This window comes from Pseudophryne corroboree, chromosome 4, assembly GCF_028390025.1.
Source record: "Pseudophryne corroboree isolate aPseCor3 chromosome 4, aPseCor3.hap2, whole genome shotgun sequence".
In the NCBI taxonomy this organism is placed as follows: domain Eukaryota; kingdom Metazoa; phylum Chordata; class Amphibia; order Anura; family Myobatrachidae; genus Pseudophryne; species Pseudophryne corroboree.
In genome coordinates, this window is record NC_086447.1 from 606052939 (window position 1) to 606080491 (window position 27553).

The following is a 27553-nucleotide window of genomic DNA, read 5'->3' on the forward strand; positions in this document are numbered from 1 at the left end:
AAAACAATAACATAACCCTTATGTAAGCAAAACTATATACAAGTCTTGCAGAAGTAGTCCGCGCCCAGCATCCTCTACGGACTACGAGAAAAAGATTTACCGGTAGGTTTAAAATCTTATTTTCTCTTACGTCCTAGAGGATGCTGGGGACTCCGTAAGGACCATGGGGATTATACCAAAGCTCTTAAACGGGTGGGAGAGTGCGGATGACACTGCAGCACCGATTGAGCAAACAGGAGGTCCTCCTCATCCAGGGTATCAAACTTATAGAACTTTGCAAAGGTGTTTGAACCCGACCATTAGCAGCTCGGCACAGCTGTAGTGCCGAGACCCCTCGGGGCAGCCGCCCCAGACGAGCCCACCTTCCTAGTGGAATGGGCCTTGACCGATTTTGGAAACGGCAATCCAGCCGTCGCATGCGCCTGCTGAATCGTGTTACAGATCCAGCAAGCAATAGTCTGCTTTGAAGCAGTAGCGCCAACCTTGTTGGCTGCATACAGGACAAACAGTGCTTCTGTTTTTCTGACTCTAGCCGTTCTGGCCACGTAAATTTTCAAAGCCCTGACCACATCAAGGTAATCAGAATCCTCCAAGTCTCGTGTAGCCACAGGCACCACAATAGGTTGGTTAATATGAAAAGATGACACCACCTTAGGCAAAAATTGAGGACGGGTCCGCAATTCCGCTCTATCCATATGGAAAACTAGATAGGGGCTTTTATGAGACAAAGCCGCCAATTCCGACACTCGCCTAGCCGAAGCCAAGGCCAATAACACGACTACCTTCCAAGTGAGATATTTTAACTCCACTGTTTTAAGTGGTTCAAACCAGTGCGACTTAAGGAAACTCAACACCACGTTAAGGTCCCAAGGCGCCACCAGAGGTACAAAAGGAGGCTGAATATGCAGCACTCCCTTCACAGAAGTCTGTACTTCTGGGAGAGAAGCCAATTCTTTTTGAAAGAAAATGGATAAGGCCGAAATCTGAACCTTAATGGAGCCTAACTTTAGGCCCAAATTCACTCCAGTTTGTAGGAAGTGAAGTAAACGGCCCAGATGGAATTCTTCCGTAGGAGCATTCCTGGCCTCACACCAAGAAACATATTTTCGCCATATACGGTGATAATGTTTAGCTGTCACGTCCTTCCTAACCTTTATCACAGTAGGAATGACCTCATCCGGAATGCCCTTTTCCGCTAGGATCCGGCGTTCAACCGCCATGCCGTCAAACGCAGCCGCGGTAAGTCTTGGAACAGACAGGGCCCCTGTTGCAACAGGTCCTGTCTTAGAGGAAGAGGCCAACTTTGGGATGAGAGGAAGAGGAGGAAACACATAGACCGACTGGAACACCCACGGTGTCACTAGGGCGTCCACAGCTACCGCCTGAGGGTCTCTTGACCTGGCGCAATACCTCTGCAGCTTTTTGTTGAGGCGGGACGCCATCATGTCTATCTGGGGCAGTCCCCACTGGCTTGCAATCTATGCGAAGACTTCCTGATGAAGTCCCCACTCTCCTGGATGCAAGTCATGTCTGCTGAGGAAGTCTGCTTCCCATTTGTCCACTCCCGGAATGAACACTGCTGACAATGCGCTTACATGATTTTCCGCCCAGCAAAGAATCCTGGTGGCTTCCGCCATTGCCACTCTGCTCCTTGTGCCGCCCTGGCGGTTTACCTGAGCCACTGCGGTGATGTTGTCTGACTGGATCAGAACTGGTAAGTCACGAAGCAAGGTCTCCGCTTGACGAAGGGCGTTGTATATGGCCCTCAGCTCCAGGACGTTGATGTGAAGACAAGTCTCTTGACATGACCAAAGACCCTGGAAGTTTCTTCCTTGTGTGACTGCTCCCCAACCTCTGAGGCTCAAGTCCGTGGTCACCAGAACCTAGTCCTGAATGCCGAACCTGCGACCCTCTAGAAGGTGAGTACTCTGCAGCCACCACAGGAGAGATACCCTGGCCCTGGGGGACAGGGTGATCAACTGACGAATCTGTAGATGTGACCCGGACCACTTGTCCAGTAGGTCCCATTGGAAGGTCCTCGCATGGAACCTGCCGAATGGAATGGCCTCGTAAGATGCCACCATCTTTCCCAGGACTCGAGTGCAGTGATGCACTGACACCTGTTTTGGTTTCAATAGGTTCTTCACCAGAGTCATGAGTTCTTGAGCCTTTTCCATTGGAAGATAAACCCTTTTCTGGTCCGTATCCAGAATCATGCCCAAGAAGGTCAGACGAGTCATGAGAACCAGCTGCGACTTCGGGATATTGAGAATCCAGCCGTGTTGCTGTAACACCTCCAGTGAAAGTGACACGCTGTTCAGTAACTGCTCTCGCTTTTATGAGGAGATCGTCCAAGTACAGGATAATTGTGACTCCCTGCTTGCGCAGGAGCACCATCATTTCCGCCATTACCTTGGTGAAAATTCTCGGGGCCATGGAAAGCCCAAACGGCAACGTCTGAAATTGGCAATGACAATCCTGTACCGCAAATCTCAGGTACGCCTAATGAGGTGGATATATGGGAACATGAAGGTATGCATCCTTGATGTCCAGAGATACCATAAAATATCCCCCTTCCAGGCTGGCGATGACCGCCCTGAGCGATTCCATCTTCCAACCTTTTCAAGTATAGGTTCAGGGATTTTAAATATAGAATGGGTCTGACAGAACCGTCCGGTTTCGGGACTACAAACAGGGTTGTGTAATATCCCCTCCCTTGTTGAAGTAGGGGAATTGCATTTAACACTATCTCCCTTTCTGGGGAAGAAGTCGGCAGGGCCGATTTGAAAAACCGGCGAGGAGGCACCTCTTCGAATTCCAGCTTGTAACCCTGAGAAACAATTTCTATTGCCCAGGGATCCACCTGTGAGTGAACCCAGATGTGGCTGAAAATTCGAAGACGTGCCCCCACTAGGGTGGACTCTCTTAGCGGAGCCCCAGCGTCATGCGGGGAATTATGTAGAGGCCGGGGGAGGACTTCTGTTCCTGGGAACTAGCTGTGTTGTGCAGCTTTTTCCCTCTGCCCTTACCTCTGGCAAGAAAGGAAGCACCTCGTACTCTCTTGTTTCTTTGTGACCGAAAGGACTGCATTTGATAATGTGGTGCTTTCTTAGGCTGTGAGGGAATATAAGGCAAAAAATTTGATTTACCAGCTGTAGCTGTGGAGACCAGGTCCGAGAGACATTCCCCAAACAATTTCTCACCCTTGTAAGGTAAAACCTCCATATGCCTCTGAGTCGGCATCACCTGTCCACTGCCGGGTCCATAGGACTCGTCTAGCAGAAATAGACATAGCGTTGATTCTAGAACCCAGTAGACCAATGTCTCTTTGAGCATCTCTCATATATAAGACAGCATCTTTTATATGTCCTAGGGTCAATAAGATGGTATCCTTATCCAGGAATTCAATATCCGCTGATAAGGTATCTGTCCATGCTGATACAGCGCTACACACCCAAGCCGACGCAATAGCCGGTCTGAGTAAGGTACCAGAATGTGTGTAAATGGACTTCAAGGTAACCTCCTGCTTGCGATCAGCAGGATCCCTGAGGGTAGCCGTATCTTGGGATGGCAGCGCTACCTTTTTGGATAAGCGTGTCAACGCTTTGTCCACCCTAGGGGAGGATTCCCACCGTATCCTGTCCGTTGGCGGGAAAGGATACGCCATAAGAATCCTTTTGGGAAGCTGCAGTTTTTTGTCTGGAGATTCCCAAGGTTTTTCACATAACTCGTTCAGCTCATGTGAGGGAGGAAAGGTTACCTCAGGTTTCTTTCCCTTATACATGTGCACCCTCGTGTCAGGGACAAGGGGTTCCTCTGTGATATGCAAAACATCTTTTATTGCAATAATCATATATCGAATACATTTAGCCACTTTTGGCTACAACTTTGCATCATCGTAGTCAACACTGGAGTCAGAATCCGTGTCGGTATCTGTGTCTACTATTTGGGATAGTGGGCGCTTTTGAGACCCCGAAGGTCCCTGCAACATAGGGACAGACATGGGTTGACTCCCTGGCTGTTCCCTAGCTTCCGCTTTGTCTAATCTTTTGTGCAATAAATTACATTAGCACTTAAAACATTTCACATATCCATCCAGTCAGGTGTCGGCGTTGTCGACGGAGACACCACATTCATTTGCTCCTCCTCCTCCCTAGGAAAGCCTTCTACCTCAGACATGTCAACACACGCGTACCGACACCACACACTCAGGGAATCCTCTTATCTGAAGACCGTTCCCCCACAAGGCCCTTTGGAGAGACAGAGAGAGAGTATGCCAGCACACACCCAGCGCTATATGACCCAGGAAAAAACACACACAATATGTTTAACTAGATAGCGCTGTATGTATTTTGCGCCAGATATGTGCCCCCCCCCACCCCCTTCTTTAAAACACTCTTTCACCGTGGATAAGCAGGGGAGAGTCCGGGGAGCTTCCTCTCAGCGCTGTGCTGTGGAGAAAATGGCGCTGGTGAGTGCTGAGGAAGAAGCCCCGCCCCCTCGGTGGCTGGCTTCTGTCCCGATCAAATATCTAAAAACCTGGCTGGGGCTCTTTATATATACACAGTGCCCAGCTGTATATATATACTTTTGCAAGAAAACTAGGTTTATTGCTGCCCAGGGCACCCCCCTGCGCCCTGCACCCTTACTGTGACTGCCGTTTCTGTGTGCTGTGTGGGAGCAATGGCGCACAGCGTTACTGCTGTGCGTTACCTCAGTGAAGATCTGAAGTCTTCTGCCGCCTCTGAAGTCTTCTTTCTTCTCATACTCACCCGGCTTCTATCTTCCGGCTCTGCGAGGACGACGGCGGCGCGGCTCTGGGACGGACGGCGAGGGTGAGACCTGCGTACCGATCCCTCTGGAGCTAATGGTGTCCAGTAGCCTAAGAAACAGAGCCTAACATTAAAGTAGGTCTGTTTCTCTCCCCTCAGTCCCTCGATGCAGGGAGTCTGTTGCCAGCAGGCTCCCTGAAAATAAAAAAACCTAACAAATATACTTTCTTTCCAGGAAACTCAGGAGAGCTCCCTGTAATGCACCCAGTCTCCTCTGGGCACAGTAATAAACTGAGGTCTGGAGGAGGGGCATAGAGGGAGGAGCCAGTGCACACCCATACCTAAAGTCTTTCTTAAAGTGCCCATGTCTCCTGCGGAGCCCGTCTATCCCCATGGTCCTTACGGAGTCCCCAGCATCCTCTAGGACGTAAGAGAAAGATCAATTTTCACCAAGACATATCTTTAGTCAGGCTGTGGCAGACCATGTCTACTGTAAAATAATGGATACTGATGCCTTGTAGGATGTATAAAAGTTGGCTATCACAAGCTAGGCCGGTGTGGTTGGTGCTCCAATAAGGACAAACCGATTTCTTACATGCATATCCTAAAAATTATGTTTTTATTTTATAAAGTTTCTAGGTGGTTTTATCTTAAACCGGTTTACAAATATGCCATTAGCATATGATGGCTGTGCAGAATCCATTAGATATTCAAATACAGATTGCAAAAATATCAAGACATTAAAAAAAAAAAAAAAACACCCTTACTTTTAACTCCAAGAGCTTCTTCAATGAAATGTACATATTTCTTGGCATTCTCAGGTAAGTCCTCTAATGTCCTGGCACTTGATGTGTCACTGTTCCATCCTGGTAGTGTCTCATATTCAACCTCAACTCTGTTTAAAACTTCTTGATTTGCTGTAAAAGGTGGCCAAAGAAAATCATTAGACATGATCAAACATTACAAAAAGGCTAAGACTCTAAACACATTAGCAATAAAAAATATTCTCCCTCTTTACTTTCTTGCATCATGAAATCAAAATGAATTTGTGAGATCTTAAATTAATAAAAAAATAAGATTTTACTTACCGATAAATCTATTTCTCGTAGTCCGTAGTGGATGCTGGGGACTCCGTCAGGACCATGGGGATTAGCGGCTCCGCAGGAGACAGGGCACAAAATAAAAGCTTAAGGATCAGGTGGTGTGCACTGGCTCCTCCCCCTATGACCCTCCTCCAAGCCTCAGTTAGGATACTGTGCCCGGACGAGCGTACATAATAAGGAAGGATATTGAATCCCGGGTAAGACTCATACCAGCCACACCAATCACACCGTACAACTTGTGATCTGAACCCAGTTAACAGTATGATAAACGCAAAGGAGCCTCTGAAAAGATGGCTCACAACAATAATAACCCGAATTTTTGTAACAATAACTATATACAAGTATTGCAGACAATCCGCACTAGGGATGGGCGCCCAGCATCCACTACGGACTACGAGAAATAGATTTATCGGTAAGTAAAATCTTATTTTCTCTGACGTCCTAGTGGATGCTGGGACTCCGTAAGGACCATGGGGATTATACCAAAGCTCCCAAACGGGCGGGAGAGTGCGGATGACTCTGCAGCACCGAATGAGAGAACTCCAGGTCCTCCTCAGCCAGGGTATCAAATTTGTAGAATTTAGCAAACGTGTTTGCCCCTGACCAAGTAGCTGCTCGGCAAAGTTGTAAAGCCGAGACCCCTCGGGCAGCCGCCCAAGATGAGCCCACCTTCCTTGTGGAATGGGCTTTTACTGATTTTGGCTGTGGCAATCCTGCCACAGAATGTGCAAGCTGAATTGTAATACAAATCCAACGAGCAATCGTCTGCTTAGAAGCAGGAGCACCCAGCTTGTTGGGTGCATACAGGATAAACAGCGAGTCAGATTTTCTGACTCCAGCCGTCCTGGAAAAACATATATTTTCAAGGCCCTGACAACGTCAAGCAACTTAGAGTCCTCTAAGTCCCTGGTAGCCGCAGGTACCACAATAGGTTGGTTCATGTGAAATGCAGAAACCACCTTAGGTAGAAATTGAGGACGAGTCCTCAATTCCGCCCTGTCAGAATGAAATATCAAGTAAGGGCTTTTATATGATAAAGCCGCCAATTCTGACACACGCCTGGCTGAAGCCAAGGCTAACAGCATCGACACCTTCCATGTGAGATATTTTAAGTCCACAGTGGAAAGTGGTTCAAACCAATGTGACTTTAGAAAACTCAACACCACATTGAGATCCCAAGGTGCCACTGGAGGCACAAAAGGAGGCTGTATGTGCAGCACCCCTTTTACAAATGTCTGAACTTCAGGTACTGAAGCCAGTTCTTTCTGGAAGAAAATCGACAGGGCCGAAATTTGAACCTTAATGGACCCTAATTTTAGGCCCATAGACAGTCCTGTTTGCAGGAAATGAAGGAAACGACCCAGTTGAAATTCCTCTGTAGGGGCCTTCTTGGCCTCACACCACGCAACATATTTACGCCAAATGCGGTGATAATGTTTTGCGGTTACGTCCTTCCTGGCTTTGACCAGAGTAGGGATGACTTCTTCTGGAATGCCTTTTTCCCTCAGGATTCGGCGTTCAACCGCCATGCCGTCAAACGCAGCCGCGGTAAGTCTTGGAACAGACAAGGCCCCTGCAGTAGCAGGTCCTTTCTTAGAGGTAGAGGCCACGGTTCGTCCGTGAGCATCTCTTGAAGTTCCGGGTACCAAGTCCGTCTTGGCCAATCCGGAACCACGAGTATAGTTCTTACTCCTCTCCTTCTTATGATTCTCAGTACTTTTGGTATGAGAGGCAGAGGAGGGAACACATACACTGACTGGTACACCCACGGCGTTACCAGAGCGTCCACTGCTATTGCCTGAGGGTCCCTTGACCTGGCGCAATATCTGTCCAGTTTTTTGTTTAGACGTGACGCCATCATGTCCCCCTTTGGTTTTTCCCAACGGTTTACAATCAGGTGGAAGACTTCTGGGTGAAGTCCCCAGTCTCCCGGGTGAAGGTCGTGTCTGCTGAGGAAGTCTGCTTCCCAGTTGTCCACTCCCGGAATGAATACTGCTGACAGTGCTATCACATGATTTTCCGCCCAGCGAAGAATCCTTGCAGCTTCTGCCATTGCCCTCCTGCTTCTCGTGCCGCCCTGTCTGTTTACGTGGGCGACTGACGTGATGTTGTCCGATTGGATCAACACCGCCTGACCCTGAAGCAGAGGTTTTGCTTGACTTAGGGCATTGTAAATGGCCCTTAGTTCCAGAATGTTTATATGAAGAGACGTTTCCAAGCTTGACCACAGGCCCTGGAAATTCCTTCCCTGTGTGACTGCTCCCCAGCCTCTCAGGCTGGCATCCGTGGTTACCAGGATCCAATCCTGAATGCCAAATCTGCGGCACTCTAGTAGATGAGCACTCTGCAGCCACCACAGGAGAGACACCCTTGTCCTTGGCGACAGGGTTATCCGCTGATGCATCTGCAGATGCGATCCGGACCATTTGTCCAGTAGATCCCACTGAAATGTTCTTGCATGGAATCTTCCGAATGGAATCGCTTCGTAAGAAGCCACCATTTTCCCCAGGACCCTCGTGCACTGATGCACTGAGACCTGTCCTGGTTTTAGGAGGTTCCTGACTAGCTCGGATAACTCCCTGGCCTTCTCCTCCGGGAGAAACACCTTCTTCTGGACTGTGTCCAGAATCATTCCTAGGAACAGTAGACGTGTCGTTGGAATCAGCTGCGATTTTGGAATATTTAGAATCCACCCGTGCTGACGTAACACTACCTGAGATAGTGCTACTCCGACTTCTAACTGTTCCCTGGATCTTGCCCTTATCAGGAGATCGTCCAAGTAAGGGATAATTGAAATGCCTTTTCTTCGTAGAAGAATCATCATTTCGGCCATTACCTTGGTAAAGACCCGAGGTGCCGTGGACAATCCAAACGGCAGCGTCTGAAACTGATAATGACAGTTTAGTACTACAAACCTGAGGTACCCTTGGTGAGAAGGGTATATCGGGACGTGGAGATAAGCATCTTTGATGTCCAGAGACACCATATAGTCCCCTTCTTCCAGGTTCGCTATCACTGCTCTGAGTGACTCCATCTTGAATTTGAACCTTTTTATGTAAGTGTTCAAGGATTTCAGATTTAAAATTGGTCTCACCGAGCCGTCCGGCTTCGGTACCACAAACAGCGTGGAATAATACCCCTTTCCTTGTTGCAGGAGGGGTACCTTGATTATCACCTGCTGGGAATACAGCTTGTGAATGGCTTCTAGAACTGCCTCCCTGTCGGAGGGAGACTTTGGTAAAGCAGACTTCAGGAAACGATGAGGGGGAAACGCCTCGAATTCCAGTTTGTACCCCTGCGATACTACCTGTAGAATCCAGGGATCCACTTGCGAGTGAGCCCACTGCGCGTTGAAATTTTTGAGACGGGCCCCCACCATATCTGAGTCTGCTTGTAAAGCCCCAGCGTCATGCTGAAGACTTGGCAGAAGCAGGGGAGGGCTTCTGCTCTTGGGAAGCGGCTGCATGGTGCAGTCTTTTTCCTCTTCCTCTGCCCCGGGGCAGAAAGGAGTGGCCTTTTGCTCGCTTGTACTTATGGGAACGAAAGGACTGAGATTGAAAAGACGGTGTCTTTTTCTGCTGATGTGGAGTGACCTGGGGTAAAAAGGTGGATTTTCCAGCCGTTGCCGTGGCCACCAGGTCCGATAGACCAGCCCCAAATAACTCCTCCCCTTTATACGGCAATACTTCCATGTGCCGTTTGGAATCCGCATCCCCTGACCACTGTCGCGTCCACAACGCTCTTCTGGCAGAGATGGACATAGCACTTACTCTTGATGCCAGGGTGCAAATATCCCTCTGTGCATCACGCATATATAATAATGCATCCTTTAAATGTTCTATAGTTAACAAAATATTGTCCCTATCCAGGGTATCAATATTCTCAGTCAGGGAATCCGACCATGCGACTCCAGCACTGCACATCCAGGCTGAGGCGATTGCTGGTCGCAGTATAACACCAGTATGTGTGTATATACTTTTTAGGATATTTTCCAGCCTTCTATCAGCTGGTTCTTTGAGGGTAGCCGTATCAGGAGACGGTAACGCTACTTGTTTAGATAAACGTGTGAGCGCCTTATCTACCCTAGGGGGTGTTTCCCAACGCGCTCTAACCTCTGGCGGGAAAGGATATAATGCTAATAATTTTTTAGAAATTAGCTGTTTTTTATCGGGAGAAACCCACGCTTTTTCACACACCTCATTTATTTCCTCTGACTCAGGAAAAAATATTGGTAGTTTTTTCTCACCCCACATAATACCCTTCTTTGTGGTACTTGTAGTGTCAGAAAGGTTCAATGCCTCTTTCATTGCCGTGATCATGTAACGTGTGGCCCTACTGGACATTACGTTTGTCTCGTCACCGTCGACACTAGACTCAGTATCTGTGTCAGGGTCTGTGTCGACCCACTGAGGTAACGGGCGTTTTAGCGCCCCTGACGGTGTCTGAGACGCCTGGACAGGCACTAACTGATTTGCCGGCTGTCTCATGTCGTCAACAGTTTTTTTTGCAAATTGCTGACATTATCACTTAATTGTTTAAATACAATCATCCAGTCAGGTGTCGACTCCCTAGGGGGTGACATCACCAACGCAGGCAACTGCTCCGCCTCCACATAATTTTCCTCCTCATACATGTTGACACACGCGTACCGACACACAGCACACACACACCGGGAATGCTCTGATAGAGGACAGGACCCCACTTAGCCCTTTGGAGAGACAGAGGGAGAGTCTGCCAGCACACACCCAGCGCTATATATATATATACAGGGATAACCTTATATAAGTGTTATTCCCTTATAGCTGCTGTTAATTATTGTTATTTGCTGCCAACAATGCCCCCCCTTCTCTTTTTTACCCTGATTCTGAAGCAGGACTGCAGGGGAGAGTCAGGGAGCCGTCCTTCCAGCGGAGCTGTGAGGGAAAATGGCGCTTGTGTGCTGAGGAGATAGGCTCCGCCCCTTCACGACGTCCTTATCTCCCGCTTTTTTGTGTAAAATGGCAGGGGATTAAAATACATCCATATAGCCCAGGAGCTATATGTGATGTATTCTGTTTTGCCACCTAAGGTATTCTGTTATATTGCGTCTCAGGGCGCTCCCCCCCCAGCGCCCTGCACCCTCAGTGACCGGAGTGTGAAGTGTGCTGAGAGCAATGGCGCACAGCTGCGGTGCTGTGCGCTACCTTAGTCTGAAGACAGGATGTCTTCTGCCGCCGATTTCACCGGACCTCTTCGTCTCTTCTGGCTCTGTAAGGGGGACGGCGGCGCGGCTCCGGTGACCCATCCAGGCTGAACCTGTGATCGTCCCTCTGGAGCTAGTGTCCAGTAGCCTAAGAAACCCGATCCACTCTGCACTCAGGTGAGTCCGTTTCTTCTCCCCTTAGTCCCACGATGCAGTGAGCCTGTTGCCAGCAGGACTCACTGAAAATAAAAAAACCTAACTAAACTTTTATTCTAAGCAGCTCAGGAGAGCCACCTAGATTGCACCCTTCTCGGCCGGGCACAAAAATCTAACTGAGGCTTGGAGGAGGGTCATAGGGGGAGGAGCCAGTGCACACTACCTGATCCTTAAGCTTTTATTTTGTGCCCTGTCTCCTGCGGAGCCGCTATATCCCCATGGTCCTTACGGAGTCCCAGCATCCACTAGGACGTCAGAGAAATCTTATTTTCTCTAACGTCCTAGTGGATGCTGGGGACTCCGTCAGGACCATGGGGATTATACCAAAGCTCCCAAACGGGCGGGAGAGTGCGGATGACTCTGCAGCACCGAATGAGAGAACTCCAGGTCCTCTTTAGCCAGGGTATCAAATTTGTAGAATTTTACAAACGTGTTCTCCCCCGACCACGTAGCTGCTCGGCAGAGTTGTAATGCCGAGACCCCTCGGGCAGCCGCCCAGGATGAGCCCACCTTCCTTGTGGAATGGGCCTTGACAGATTTAGGCTGTGGCAGGCCTGCCACAGAATGTGCAAGTTGAATTGTGCTACAAATCCAACGAGCAATCGTTTGCTTAGAAGCAGGAGCACCCAGCTTGTTGGGTGCATACAGTATAAACAGCGAGTCAGATTTTCTGACTCCAGCCGTCCTTGAAATATATATTTTCAATGCCCTGACAACGTCCAGCAACTTGGAATCCTCCAAATCGCTAGTAGCCGCAGGCACCACAATAGGCTGGTTCAGGTGAAACGCTGACACCACCTTAGGCAGAAAATGAGGACGCGTCCGCAGTTCTGCCCTGTCCGAATGGAAAATCAGATATGGGCTTTTATACGATAAAGCCGCCAATTCTGACACTCTCCTGGCTGAAGCCAGGGCCAGTAGCATGGTTACTTTCCATGTAAGATATTTCAAATCCGCCGATTTGAGTGGCTCAAACCAATGGGATTTGAGAAAATCCAAAACTACATTAAGGTCCCACGGAGCCACTGGGGCCACAACCGGGGGCTGTATATGTAGTACTCCTTTTACAAAAGTCTGGACTTCAGGAACTGAAGCCAATTCTTTCTGGAAGAAAATCGACAGGGCCGAAATTTGAACCTTAAATGGACCCCAACTTGAGGCCCATAGACAATCCTGTTTGCAGGAAATGTAGGAATCGACCCAATTGAAATTCCTCCGTGGGGGCCTTCCTGGCCTCACACCACGCAACATATTTTCTCCAAATGCGGTGATAATGTTGTGCAGTCACCTCCTTCCTGGCTTTAACCAGTGTAGGAATGACCTCTTCTGGAATGCCTTTTTCCCTTAGAATTCGGCGTTCAACCGCCACGCCGTCAAACGCAGCCGCGGTAAGTCTTGGAATAGACACGGTCCCTGCTGAATCAGGTCCCGTCTTAGAGGTAGAGGCCACGGATTTTCCGTGAGCATCTCCTGAAGTTCCGGGTACCAAGTTCTTCTTGGCCAATCCGGAGCCACGAGTATCGTTCTTACTCCCCTTTGCCGTATAATTCTCAGTACTTTGGGTATGAGAGGCAGAGGAGGAAACACATACACTGACTGGAACACCCACGGTGTTACCAGAGCGTCCACAGCTATTGCCTGAGGGTCTCTTGACCTGGCGCAATACCTGTCCAGTTTTTTGTTGAGGCGAGACGCCATCATATCCACCTTTGGTTTTTCCCAACGGTTCACAATCATGTGGAAGACTTCTGGATGAAGTCCCCACTCTCCCGGGTGTAGATCGTGTCTGCTGAGGAAGTCTGCTTCCCAGTTGTCCACTCCCGGAATGAACACTGCTGACAGTGCTATCACATGATCTTCCGCCCAGCGAAGAATCCTTGCAGCTTCTGCCATTGCTCTCCTGCTTCTTGTGCCGCCCTGTCTGTTTACGTTGGCGACTGCCGTGATGTTGTCCGACTGGATCAACACCGGCTGACCCTGAAGCAGGGGTTTTGCCAGGCTTAGAGCATTGTAAATCGCTCTTAGCTCCAGTATATTTATGTGAAGAGACATCTCCAGGCTTGACCATACTCCCTGGAAGTTTCTTCCCTGTGTGACCGCTCCCCAGCCTCTCAGACTGGCATCCGTGGTCACCAGGACCCAGTCCTGTATGCCGAATCTGCGGCCTTCTAACAGATGAGCACTCTGCAACCACCACAGAAGAGACACCCTTGTCCGTGGCGATAAGGTTATCCGCTGATGCATCTGCAGATGCGATCCGGACCATTTGTCCAGCAGATCCCACTGAAAAGTTCGTGCGTGGAATCTGCCGAATGGGATTGCTTCGTAAGAAGCCACCATCTTTCCCAGGACTCTTGTGCATTGATGCACAGACACTTTTCCTGGTTTTAGGAGGTTCCTGACAAGTTCGGATAACTCCTTGGCTTTCTCCTCCGGAAGAAACACCTTTTTCTGAACCGTGTCCAGAATCATTCCCAGGAACAGCAGACGTGTTGTCGGGGTCAACTGAGATTTTGGAAAATTCAGAATCCACCCGTGTTGTTGCAGCACTACTTGGGTTAGTGCTACTCCGTCCTCCAGCTGTTCTCTGGACCTTGCCCTTATCAGGAGATCATCCAAGTAAGGGATAATTAATACGCCCCTTCTTCGCAGAAGAATCATCATTTCGGCCATTACCTTGGTAAAGACCCGAGGTGCCGTGGACAATCCAAACGGCAGCGTCTGAAACTGATAATGACAGTTTTGCACCACGAACCTGAGGTACCCTTGATGTGAAGGGCAAATTGGGACATGCAGGTAAGCATCTTTTATGTCCAGGGACACCATAAAGTCCCCTTCTTCCAGATTCGCTATCACTGCTCTGAGTGATTCCATCTTGAACTTGAATTTTTGTATGTACAGGTTCAAAGATTTCAGATTTAGAATAGGTCTTACCGAGCCGTCCGGCTTCGGTACCACAAATAGCGTGGAGTAATACCCCTTTCCCTGTTGTAGGAGGGGTACCTTGACTATCACCTGCTGAAAAAACAGCTTGTGAATGGCTTCCAATACCGTCGCCCTGTCTGAGGGAGACGTTGGCAAAGCAGACTTTAGGAACCGGCGAGGGGGAGACTTCTCGAATTCCAACCTGTAACCCTGAGATACTACCTGCAGGATCCAGGGGTCCACCTGTGAGCAAGCCCACTGCGCGCTGAAATTCTTGAGTCGACCCCCCACCGTTCCTGAGTCCGCTTGTAAAGCCCCAGCGTCATGCTGAGGGCTTTGCAGAACCCGCGGAGGGCTTCTGTTCCTGGGAAGGAGCTGCTTGCTGCCCTCTCTTACCCTTTCCTCTGCCTCGGGGCAGATATGACTGTCCTTTTGCCCGCTTGTTCTTATAGGACCGAAAGGACTGCGGCTGAAAAGACTGTCTTTTTCTGTTGGGAGGGGGTCTGAGGTAAAAAGGTGGATTTCCCGGCAGTTGCCGTGGCCACCAAATCCGATAGACCGACGCCAAATAATTCCTCCCCTTTATACGGCAATACTTCCATATGCCGTTTGGAATCCGCATCACCTGACCACTGTCGTGTCCATAAACTTCTTCTGGCAGATATGGACATCGCACTTACTCTCGATGCCAGAGTGCAAATATCCCTCTGAGCATCTCGCATATAAAGAAAAGCATCCTTTAATTGCTCTAAAGTCTGTAAAATACTGTCCCTATCCAGGGTATCAATATTTTCAGTCAGGGAATCTGACCAGACCACCCCAGCACTGCACATCCAGGCTGAGGCGATGGCTGGTCGCAGTATAACACCAGTATGTGTGTATATACTTTTTAGGGTAGTTTCCAGCCTCCTATCAGCTGGATCCTTGAGGGCGGCCGTATCAGGAGACGGTAACGCCACTTGTTTTGATAAGCGTGTGAGCGCCTTATCCACCTTAGGGGGTGTTTCCCAGCACGCCCTAACCTCTGGCGGGAAAGGGTATAATGCCAATAACTTTTTTGAAATTAGCACTTTTCTATCTGGGTTAACCCACGCTTCATCACATATATCATTCAATTCCTCTGATTCAGGAAAAACTACAGGTAGTTTTTTCACCCCCCACATAATACCCCTTTTTGTGGTACTTGTAGTATCAGAGATATGCAAAGCCTCCTTCATTGCCGTGATCATATAACGTGTGGCCCTACTGGAAAATACGTTTGTTTCTTCACCGTCGACACTAGATTCAGTGTCCGTGTCTGGGTCTGTGTCGACCGACTGAGGTAAAGGGCGTTTTACAGCCCCTGACGGTGTCTGAGACGCCTGGGCAGGTACTAACTGGTTTTCCGGCCGTCTCATGTCGTCAACTGATTTTTGTAATGTGCTGACATTATCACGTAATTCCATAAACAAAGCCATCCATCCATCCAGCCATCCACTCCCTGGGGGGTGACATCACCATTACCGGCAATTGCTCAGCCTCCACACCAACATCGTCCTCATACATGTCGACACACACGTACCGACACACAGCAGACACACAGGGAATGCTCTGATAGAGGACAGGACCCCACTAGCCCTTTGGGGAGACAGAGGGAGAGTTTGCCAGCACACACCCAAGCGCTATAATATATATGGGAACAACCCTATATAAGTGTTGTATCCTTATAGCAGCTTAAATATAGTAATATCGCCAAAAAAAGTGCCCCCCCTCTCTGTTTTACCCTGTTTCTGTAGTGCAGTGCAGGGTAGAGTCCTGGGAGCCTTCCTCACAGCGGAGCTGAGCAGGAAAATGGCGCTGTGTGCTGAGGAGAATAAGCCCCGCCCCCTATTTCGGCGGGCTCTTCTCCGGAGTTTGTGAGATCTGGCAGGGGTTAAATACATCCATATAGCCTCCAGGGGCTATATGTGATGTATTTTTAGCCATAAAAAGGTATTATACATTGCTGCCCAGGGCGCCCCCCCCAGCGCCCTGCACCCTCCGTGACCGCTGTGTGAAGTGTGCTGACAACAATGGCGCACAGCTGCAGTGCTGTGCGCTACCTCAGGAAGACTGAAAAGTCTTCTGCCGCCTGCTTCTGGACCTCTTCCATCTTCGGCATCTGCAAGGGGGGTCGGCGGCGCGGCTCCGGGACCGGACTCCATGGCTGGGCCTGTGTTCGATCCCTCTGGAGCTAATGGTGTCCAGTAGCCTAAGAAGCCAATCCATCCTGCACGCAGGTGAGTTGACTTCTCTCCCCTAAGTCCCTCGATGCAGTGAGCCTGTTGCCAGCAGGACTCACTGAAAATAAAAACCTAAAAACTTTTTCTAAGCAGCTCTTTAGGAGAGCCACCTAGATTGCACCCTGCTCGGACGGGCACAAAAACCTAACTGAGGCTTGGAGGAGGGTCATAGGGGGAGGAGCCAGTGCACACCACCTGATCCTAAAGCTTTATTTTTGTGCCCTGTCTCCTGCGGAGCCGCTAATCCCCATGGTCCTGACGGAGTCCCCAGCATCCACTAGGACGTTAGAGAAATAAGATTTTACTTACCGGTAAATCTATTTCTCGTAGTCCGTAGTGGATGCTGGGGACTCCGTAAGGACCATGGGGAATAGACGGGCTCCGCAGGAGACAGGGCACTCTAAGAAAGAATTTGGATACTGGTGTGCTCTGGCTCCTCCCTCTATCTCCCTCCTCCAGACCTCAGTTAGAGAAACTGTGCCAGGAAGAGCTGACAGTACAAGGAAAGGATTTTGGAATCCAGGGCAAGACTCATACCAGTCACACCAATCACACCGTATAACTTGTGATAAACTTACCCAGTTAACAGTATGAACAACAACAGAGCATCAGATCAACGCTGATGCACCATAACATAACCCTTATGCAAGCAACAACTATATACAAGTATTGCAGAAGAAGTCCGCACTTGGGACGGGCGCCCAGCATCCACTACGGACTATGAGAAATAGATTTACCGGTAAGTAAAATCTTATTTTCTCTAACGTCCTAGTGGATGCTGGGGACTCCGTAAGGACCATGGGGATTATACCAAAGCTCCCAAACGGGCGGGAGAGTGCGGATGACTCTGCAGCACCGAATGAGCAAACACAAGGTCCTCCTCAGCCAGGGTATCAAACTTGTAGAACTTTGCAAAAGTGTTTGAACCTGACCAAGTAGCTGCTCGGCAAAGCTGTAATGCCGAGACCCCTCGGGCAGCCGCCCAAGAAGAGCCCACCTTCCTTGTGGAGTGGGCTTTTACTGATTTTGGCAGCGGCAATCCTGCCGCAGAATGAGCCTGCTGAATCGTGTTACAGATCCAGCGAGCAATAGTCTGCTTTGAAGAAGGAGCACCCAGCTTGTTGGGTGCATACAGGATAAACAGTGACTCAGTTTTCCTGACTCTAGCCGTTCTGGCTACATAAACCTTCAAAGCCCTGACCACATCTAGTAACTCGGAATCCTCCCAAGTCACGAGTAGCCACAGGCACCACAATAGGTTGGTTCATATGAAAAGATGACACCACCTTAGGCAGAAATTGTGGACGGGTCCTCAATTCTGCTCTGTCCATATGGAAAACCAGATAGGGGCTTTTATGTGATAAAGCCGCTAATTCTGACACACGCCTAGCCGAAGCCAAGGCTAATAGCATGACCACCTTCCACGTGAGATATTTTAACTCCATGGTTTTAAGTGGTTCAAACCAGTGTGACTTCAGGAAACTCAACACCACGTTCAGATCCCAAGGTGCCACTGGAGGCACAAAAGGGGGCTGAATATGCAGCACTCCCTTTACAAACGTCTGCACTTCAGGCAGAGAAGCCAGTTCTTTTTGAAAGAAAATAGACAGGGCCGAAATCTGGACATTAATGGAACCCAATTTTAGACCCAAAGTCACTCCCGCCTGTAGGAAGTGAAGGAAACGGCCCAGCTGGAATTCCTCCGTGGGGGCATTCCTGGCCTCACACCAAGCAACATATTTTCGCCATATACGGTGATAATGTTTAGCCGTCGCGTCCTTCCTAGCCTTTATCAGCGTAGGAATAACTTCATCCGGAATGCCTTTTTCTGCTAGGATCCGGCGCTCAACCGCCATGCCTTCAAACACAGCCGCGGTAAGTCTTGGAACAGACAGGGCCCCTGTTGCAACAAGTCCTGTCTTAGACGCAGAGGCCATGGGTCCTCTGTGAGCATTTCTTGCAGATCTGGATACTAAGTCCTTCTTGGCCAATCCGGAACAATGAGTATTGTTCTCACTCCTCTTTTTCTTATGATTCTCAGCACCTTGGGTATGAGAGGAAGAGGAGGAAATACATAAACCGACTGGAACACCCACGGTGTCACTAGTGCGTCTACAGCTATCGCCTGAGGGTCTCTTGACCTGGCGCAATACCTCTGTAGCTTTATGTTGAGGCGGGATGCCATCATGTCCACCTGTGGCAGTTCCCACCGACTTGCAATCTGCGTGAAGACTTCTTGATGAAGTCCCCACTCTCCCGGGTGGAGGTCGTGCCTGCTGAGGAAGTCTGCTTCCCAGTTGTCCACTCCCGGAATGAACACTGCTGACAGTGCGCTTACGTGATTCTCCGCCCAGCGAAGAATCCTGGTGGCTTCCGCCATCGCCACCCTGCTCCTTGTGCCGCCTTGGCGGTTTACATGAGCCACTGCGGTGATGTTGTCTGACTGAATCAGAACTGATTGGTCGCGAAGCAGGGTCTCCGCTTGACGTAGGGCGTTGTATATGGCCCTTAGTTCCAGGATATTGATGTGAAGGCAAGTCTCCTGACTTGACCACAGACCTTGAAAATTTCTTCCCTGTGTGACTGCCCCCCACCCTCGGAGGCTTGCATCCGTGGTCACCAGGACCCAGTCCTGAATGCCAAATCTGCGGCCCTCGAGAAGGTGAGCACTCTGCAGCCACCACAGGAGAGACACCCTGTTCCTGGGGGATAGGGTGATCAGCCGGTGCATCTAAAGATGTGATCCGGACCACTTGTCCAACAGATCCCATTGAAAGGTCCTCGCATGGAACCTGCCGAAGGGAATGGCCTCGTATGATGCCACCATCTTTCCCAGGACTCGCGTGCAGTGATGCACCGACACTTGTTTTGGTTTTAATAGGTCTCTGACCAGTGTCATGAGCTCCTGAGCCTTCTCCATCAGGAGATAAACCCTCTTCTGGTCTGTGTCCAGAATCATGCCCAGGAAGGGCAGACGAGTCGTAGGAATCAACTGCGACTTCGGAATATTTAGAATCCAGCCGTGCTGTTGTAACACTTCCCGAGAGCGTGCTACGCTAATCAGCAACTGCTCTCTGGACCTCGCCTTTATGAGGAGATCGTCCAAGTATGGGATAATTGTGACCCCCTGCTTTCGCAGGAGCACCATTATTTCCGCCATTACCTTGGTAAATATTCTTGGTGCCGTGGAGAGACCAAACGGCAACATCTGGAATTGGTAATGACAATCCTGTACCACAAATCTGAGGTACGCCTGATGAGGTGGATAAATGGGGACATGAAGGTATGCATCCTTTATGTCCAGAGACACCATAAAATCCCCCCCCTTCCAGGCTTGCGATGACCGCTCTGAGCAATTCCATCTTGAACTTGAACCTTTTCAGGTATATGTTCAGGGATTTTAAATTCAATATGGGTCTGACCGAACCGTCCGGTTTCGGTACCACAAACATGGTCGAATAATAACCCTTTCCTTGTTGAAGGAGGGGAACCTTGACCACCACCTGCTGAAGATACAATTTGTGAATTGCAGCTAACACTATTTCCCTCTCTAAGGGGGAAGCTGGCAGGGCGGATTTGAGGTATCGGTGAGGGGGCATCTCCTCGAATTTCAGCTTGTAGCCCTGAGACACAATCTCTATTGCCCAGGGATCCACCCGGGAGTGAACTCACTTGTGGCTGAAATTTCGGAGACGCGCCCCCACCGGGTCTAGCTCCGCCTGTGGAGCCCCAGCGTCATGCGGTGGATTTAGTGGAAGCCGGGGAGGCCTTCTGTTCCTGGGAACTAGCTGTGCAGCTTCTTTCCTCTGCCCCTGCCTCTGGCAAGAAAGGACGCACCTCAGACTTTCTTGCCTTTTTGTGAACGAAAGGACTGCATTTGGTAATACGGTGCTTTCTTAGGTTGTGAGGGAACATATGGCAAAAAATGTGACTTTCCAGCAGTAGCTGTGGAGACCAGGTCCAAGAGACCCTCCCCAAACAATTCCTCACCCTTGTAAGGTAAAACCTCCATGTGCCTTTTTGAGTCGGCATCGCCTGTCCATTGCCGAGTCCACAGGACCCTTCTGGCAGAAATCGACATTGCATTTATTCTAGAGCCCAGTAGGCTAATGTCTCTTTGAGCATCTCTCATTTACAGGACAGCGTCTTTTATATGCCCCAGGGTCATTAATATAGTATCCTTGTCTAAGGTATCCAGATCCTCAGACAAGGTATCCGTCCATGCTGCTACAGCACTACACACCCAGGCCGACGCAATTGCCGGCCTTAGTAATGTACCTGAATGTGTATAAATGGACTTCAGGGTACCCTCTTGCTTTCTATCCGCAGCATCTTTTAAGGTGGCCGTATCCTGTGACGGTAGGGCCACCTTCTTGGATAAGCGTGTTAGAGCTTTGTCCACCCTAGGGGAGGATTCCCAGCGTAGCCTGTCCGTTGGCGGGAAAGGATACGCCATAAGCATCCGTTTGGAAATCTGCAGTTTTTTATCTGGAGATTCCCAAGCTTTTTCACATAACTCATTTAGCTCATGTGAAGGGGGAAAGGTCACCACCTGCCTTTTTTCCCCATACATATGAACCCTCTTGTCAGGGACTGGGGTTTCCTCTGTGATGTGCAACACCTCCTTCATTGCTATAATCATATAACGTATAGCTTTAGCCAATTTAGGCTGTAACTTTGCATCATCATAGTCGACACTGGAGTAAGAATCCGTGTCGGTATCTGTGTCAACAATTTGGGATAGTGGGCGCTTCTGAGACCCTGACGGCCTCTGCGACATAGGATCAGGCATGGGCTGAGACCCAGACTGTCCTAAGGTTTCAGCTTTATCCAACCTTTTATGCAAGGAATTAACATTATCGTTTAAAACCTTCCACATATCCATCCAATCAGGTGTCGGCGCCGTCGGCGGAGACACCTCATTCATTTGCTCCCGCTCTGCTTCCACATAGCCTTCCTCGTCAAACATGTCGACACAAGCATACCGACACACCACACACACACACACACACAGGGGATGCTCTTTTTGAAGACAGTTCCCCCACAAGGCCCTTTGGAGAGACAGAGAGAGAGTATGCCAGCACACAACCCAGCGCTATATGTCCCAGGAATCACACAGTAACTTAGTGTTAACCCAGTAGCTGCTGTATATGTTTTTGCGCCTAATTTATGTGCCCCCCCTCTCTTTTTACCCTCTTCTACCGTGAATCTGCAGGGGAGAGCCTGGGGAGCTTCCTCTCAGCGGAGCTGTGGAGAGAAAATGGCGCTGGTGAGTGCTGAGGAAGAAGCCCAGCCCCCTCAGCGGCAGGCTTCTATCCCGCGTTTCTGTGTAAAATTATGGCGGGGGCTCATGCATATATACAGTGCCCAACTGTATATATGCCCAACTTTTGCCAAGAGGTCCTAATTGCTGCCCAGGGCGCCCCCCCCCCCCCCCCCTCCTGCGTCCTGCACCCTACAGTGACCGGAGTATGTGGGTTTAGTGTGGGAGCAATGGCGCACAGCTGCAGTGCTGTGCGCTACCTCAGTTTGAAGACTGGAGTCTTCTGCCGCCGATTTTGAAGTCTTCTTGCTTCTTTACACCTGGCTTCTGTCTTCCGGCTCTGCGATGGGGACGGCGGCGCGGCTCCGGGATCGGACGACAAAGGGTGAGATCCTGTGTACGATCCCTCTGGAGCTAATGGTGTCCAGTAGCCTAAGAAGCAGGGCCTATCTTCAGAGAGTAGGGCTGCTTCTCTCCCCTCAGTCCCACGCTGCAGGGAGTCTGTTGCCAGCAGATCTCCCTGAAAATAAAAAAAATTAACAAAATACTTTCTTATAGCAAGCTCAGGAGAGCTCACTAAACAGCACCCAGCTCGTCCGGGCACAGATTCAAACTGAGGTCTGGAGGAGGGACATAGAGGGAGGAGCCAGAGCACACCAGTATCCAAATTCTCTCTTAAAGTGCCCTGTCTCCTGCGGAGCCCGTCTATTCCCCATGGTCCTTACGGAGTCCCCAGCATCCACTAGGACGTTAGAGAAAATAATAATTTTATCCAATTACAAATAAATATGATTTTAATTAACTACCGGTAAATCCTTTTCTTGTAGTCCGTAGGGGATACTGGTAATCCATTTAGTACCATGTGGTATAGACGGGTCCACTAGGAGCCTTGGGCACTTTAAGAATTTGATAGTGTGCGCTGGCTCCTCCCTTTATGTCACTCCTACTAGACTCCGTCTAGAAACTGTGCCCGAGGAGACAGACATACTTTGAGAGAAGAATAGATAAGGAAAGTGGTGAGATTACGAACTAGCACACACAAAACAAGAGGAAAGCCATGCTAACCAAACTTGAAACAAGGAACAGCAACAGCTGAACCAACCAGAATACTTAACTAAGTAACAGTGAACGAAGAATGAAGCACTAGGTGGGCGCCCAGTATCCCCTATGGACTACGAAAAAAGGATTTACTGGTAGGTAATTAAAATCCTATTTTCTCTTACGTCCTTGGGGATACTGGGAATCCATTTAGTACCATGGGGAAGTACCAAAACTCCCAAACCGGGTGAGAGTGCTGAGGTTCCTGCAGAACTATAATACGTGTACAAGGAGAAAAGTATGACTCTTGTTTGGGCGCACTCTTGTTAAATTATCTAAGTTATAGTTGATAAATGAAGTGCCCGAAGGTTAGTGATATAGTCTTTGGATTCTACTCTCTAAAATACGTAAAAACTTAAAATGACAAATTAGACAGAAATAGCCATTGATATGCCTGATGGGAGATGTGTCTTCCAAAAAAATTATAAAATGTTCAGATCTTAATTATGCCTGGATAATTGCATATCGGAAAGTAGCTACATATTATGCTGCCTCCGTCTGCCAAAGATCTGTACAAACTGAGTTTGTATTAATGCAGCCCTGGATTGGGTTAGGTATGTGAGTGGAAGAGCCCACACACTACTAAACAATTCTTTAGGTTTGCCACTGTTATGGATAGGTAAATTGAGATGAATCAGGTTCAGGAGGAAGTAGGATAAGTATAAGTGGTGATACTGCTATTGGTGTTGTTTCTTAGGGAAGGGAGTCTTCCTACTTCACCGGGTATTCCCTAGCAGTCGCCTGTCTAGGTACTGACCCAGCCCACCTCCGTTTAGCTTCCAAGATCGGACGAGATTGGGCATAAGCGTAGGGGTATGGTCGTAGAAAGAACTGACCCTATACCACCAATGAGAGTGCACCGAAACAGAGGATTGGTTCCTCCTCAGAGAAAAGACTGGAGGACTTCGTTGAGAAGAAGAATGACCACAGTCGGGTAAGTGTGAATCTGCTGTCCACGTTAGACTGAAGAGACAGGTCCCTTGAGGGGACACGTTCACCAGAATCGTGGATGAGAGTTCACAGAAGAAAGAAAAGTAGGAAGATATTCGAGGGTAGAGGAGATGTTAAAGAAGCAATTGAATTAAATACATTAGGCTCTTCCACTCACATACCTAACCCAATCCAGGGCTGCATTAATACAAACTCAGTTTGAACAGATCTTTGGCAGACGGAGGCAGCATAATATGTAGCTACTTTCCGATATGCAATTATCCAGGCATAATTAAGATCTGAACATTTTATAATTTTTTTGGAAGACACATCTCCCATCAGGCATATCAATGGCTATTTCTGTCTAATTTGTCATTTTGAGTTTTTACGTATTTTAGAGAGTAGAATCCAAAGACTATATCACTAACCTTCGGGCACTTCATTTATCAACTAAAACTTAGATAATTTAACAAGAGTGCGCCCAAACAAGAGTCATACTTTTCTCCTTGTACACGTATTATTGTTTTCTTTTTTGACTCTGGGCGCACCGCCATACGGACAGATAGGAATTTCCATTAATTATTGTCCATCTCTGGTCCTTACATGATTACGTTTGTATTCTGAATCTAGGTCAGTGCAGGATCCAAAACCCTCCCATTCTAAGTTCCTGCAGAACTGACTGACCAAATTGAAGGTCCACAGAGGCCAAAGTATCGAACTTGTAAAACTTTGCAAACGTGTTCGAACCTGACCAAGTAGCTACTCGGCAGAGCTGTAAAGCCGAGACACCCCAGGCAGCCGACCTAGTAGAGTGGGCCCGTACAGATTTTGGAATCTGTGGAATAAGCATGCTGGATCAGGCTCACTATCCAGCAATACACTGCTTTGAAGCAGGACACCCAATTTTATTGAGATCATAGAGAATAAGCAGCGAGTCGGATTTCCTGTGACGAGCTGTTCTCTTTACATACACCTTCAAAGCCCTCACAAAATCCAAAGACTGAAGTAGCAGAGGTGTCCGCAACAGCCGTCACCACAATAGGTTGGTTGATGTGAAACGCGGACACCACCTTAGGAAGAAATTGCTGACTAGTTCTAAGTTCAGCTCTGTCCTCATGGAAAATTAAGTAGGGACTCTTGTGAGACAACGCCCCTAGCTCAAACACACGTCTTTACATCAACCTCCTGTAACAGTTCAAACCAATCCGATTGGAGGAACTACAGTACCAAATTGAGATCCCAAGGTGCCGTGGGAGGCTGGATGTGCAGAACACCTTTCAAGAACGTCTGGACCTCCGGGAGAGAAGCTAATAGTTTCTGAAAGTAAATAGACAAGCCCGAAATCTGGACTTTAATGGAGCCTAGGCGTACGCCCACATCCACCCCCAACTGCAGAAAAAGCAGGAGACATCCCATATGAAATTCCACCGCAGAAAATTGTCTGCTCTCACACCAAGAGACCTACTTTTCCATATACGGTGGTAATGTTTAGACGTTACCCCTTTTCTGGCTTGGATTGTAGTCGGGATGACCCTGTCAGGAATCCCTCTCCTGGCTAGAATCAGCAGTTCAACTTCCATGCCGTTAAAACGTAGCCATGGTAAGTCTTGATAGACGAACGGGCCCTATTGCAGAAGATCCTCGCGAAGAGGTAGAGGCCACAGATCTTCGATCAGCATCTCGAGAAGATCTGCGTACCAGGCCCTATGAGGTCAGTCCAGAACAATGAGGATTACTTAAACCGTTTCCTTTTTATTCTCTTTGGAATTCTTGGGATCAGAGGAAACACGTACACAAGCTGGTAGACCCACGGAGTAGTCAGAGCATCTACCGTCACTACTTGTGGGTCTCTCGACCTGGAATAATACCGCTTGAGCTTCTTGTTGAGTAGAGATGCCATCATGTCAATCTGTGGATATCCCCACCGACACGTCAACCACCATAACACATCCAGGTGGAGGCCCCACTCCCCCGGGTGCACGTTGTGTCTGCTGAGGGAGTCTGCTTCCCAGTTGTCTACTCCCGGAATGAAGATCGCCGCCAACGCCACGGCGTGTTTTTTGCCCAGAGGAGAATTCTTGACACCTCTGACATTGCCGCTCTGCTTTTCATTCCTCCCTGTCATTTATGTACGTTTTCGCCATTACATTGTCCGACTGGCCTGATTCCGAAGTAGAGAGGAGGCCTGCAGAAGTGCATTGTAGATTACCCTGAGTTCCAAGATGTTTATTGGAAGGACGACTTCCAGATTTGACCATCTTCCTTGAAACTGCACCCCTTGGGTGACTGCTCCCCAACCTCTGAGGCTTGCGCCTGTGGTGAGCAGAATTCAATTATGAATTCCGAACCTCCGACCCTTGACGAGGTAAGAAGTCTGTAGCCACCACAGAAGGGAGATCCTGGCTCTTGGCGACAGACAGATCCTCTAGTGCATGTGAAGATGCGATCCGGACCATTCGTCCAACAGATCCGGCTGGAAGGGCCTCGCATGAAAGCTTCCGTGCTGAAGCGCCTCGTAAGAGGCAACCATTTTCCCCAGAAGGCAAACGCACAGATGCACCGTGATCCGGGTTGGCTTCAGAACAGCCTGAACCATCGACTGGATAACCACAGTCTTCTCCAAATCCAAGGGAAGGAACACTCTCTGAGACTGTTTCCAGTATCATTCCCAGGAAAGGAAGCCTCTGCGTCGGTTCCAGGTGAGATTTTGGCAAGTTCAGAATCCACCCGTGATCCAGGAGTAGTCTGGATAATGCTGTCTAACAATCGCTCCCTGGATGGTGCCTTTATCAGAAGATCACCCAGGTACAGAATTATGTTCACTCCCTGTTTGCGGAGTAGAAACATCATCTCTGCCATTACCTTGGTGAACATTCTCGGTGCCGTGGAGATACTAAATGGCAGGGCCTGGAACTGGTAGTGACAGTCCTAGAGTGCAAAGCATAGATAAGCCTGGTGAGGTGGCCAGCTTGAAATGTGTAGGTACGCATCCTTGATATCCAGAGACACTAGGAATTCCCCCTCCTCCAGACCTGAGATCACTGCTCTCAGAGACTCCATCTTGAATTTGAACACTGTTAAGTACGGATTCAACAATTTTAGATTCAAAATCGGTCTCACCGAACCGCCCGGTTTCGGTACTACAAACAAGTTTTAATAGTAGCCCTTGTTTTGCAGGAGGTGGTGGAACTGGAACAATGACGTGAGTATGTACCAGTTTTTGAATGGGGTCCTGTAGGGTTATACTTGCCTCTTGTGTAGCTGGTAAGCCTGATTTGAAGAATCTGTGAGGTGGGGAGCTCCTGAAACTCCAGTCTGTACTCCCTGGGAAATAAGATCTATGACCCAGGGATCCTGGCATGATGATGTCCAGATGTGACTGAAATTTCCTAGGCAAGCTACCACCTGCCAATCTTCCAGGCCACGCGGTACACAGTCATGCAGAAGGCTTTGAGGAAGCAGAATTCGAGCTCTGTTCCTGAGAACCGGCAGTTGCTGGATTGAGTGGTTTACCTCTAGCGCCTCTGTTGGCAGTAGAAGATCCTCTGACATTGCCCTTAAACTTGGCAGTCCAAAGGTCCTCAGTAGGTCTTTCTGGTTGGGGGAGCTGCAGAAGGAAGATATGTGGACTTACCCGCAAGTAGCTTTGGAGATCCATTGTCCAGTTCATCTCCAAATAAGATCTCTCCTGTGAAGGGTAGGTCTTCCACGCCTTTCCTGGAGTCCGCAGTCCACTGGTGTAACCATAAGCCCCTGCGTGCTGATATTGCCATAGCAGTGGTGCGTGCATTAAGCAAATCTAC

General features: G+C 49.0%; 1 protein-coding gene and 1 pseudogene across 2 annotated transcripts in view; both read right to left on the minus strand.

Moving 5' to 3' along the window:
- Nucleotides 1–27553, minus strand: part of LOC134910040 (adenylosuccinate synthetase isozyme 2) — a 247055-nt gene that overhangs the window by 22685 nt on the left and 196817 nt on the right. For both annotated transcript variants that reach the window (XM_063917592.1, XM_063917593.1), the window contains one exon: nucleotides 5540–5689. In XM_063917592.1, coding sequence (XP_063773662.1) covers nucleotides 5540–5689 — 150 coding nt within the window. The remainder of the gene's footprint in view (nucleotides 1–5539; nucleotides 5690–27553) is intronic.
- Nucleotides 23529–23647, minus strand: LOC134912940 (5S ribosomal RNA; annotated as a pseudogene).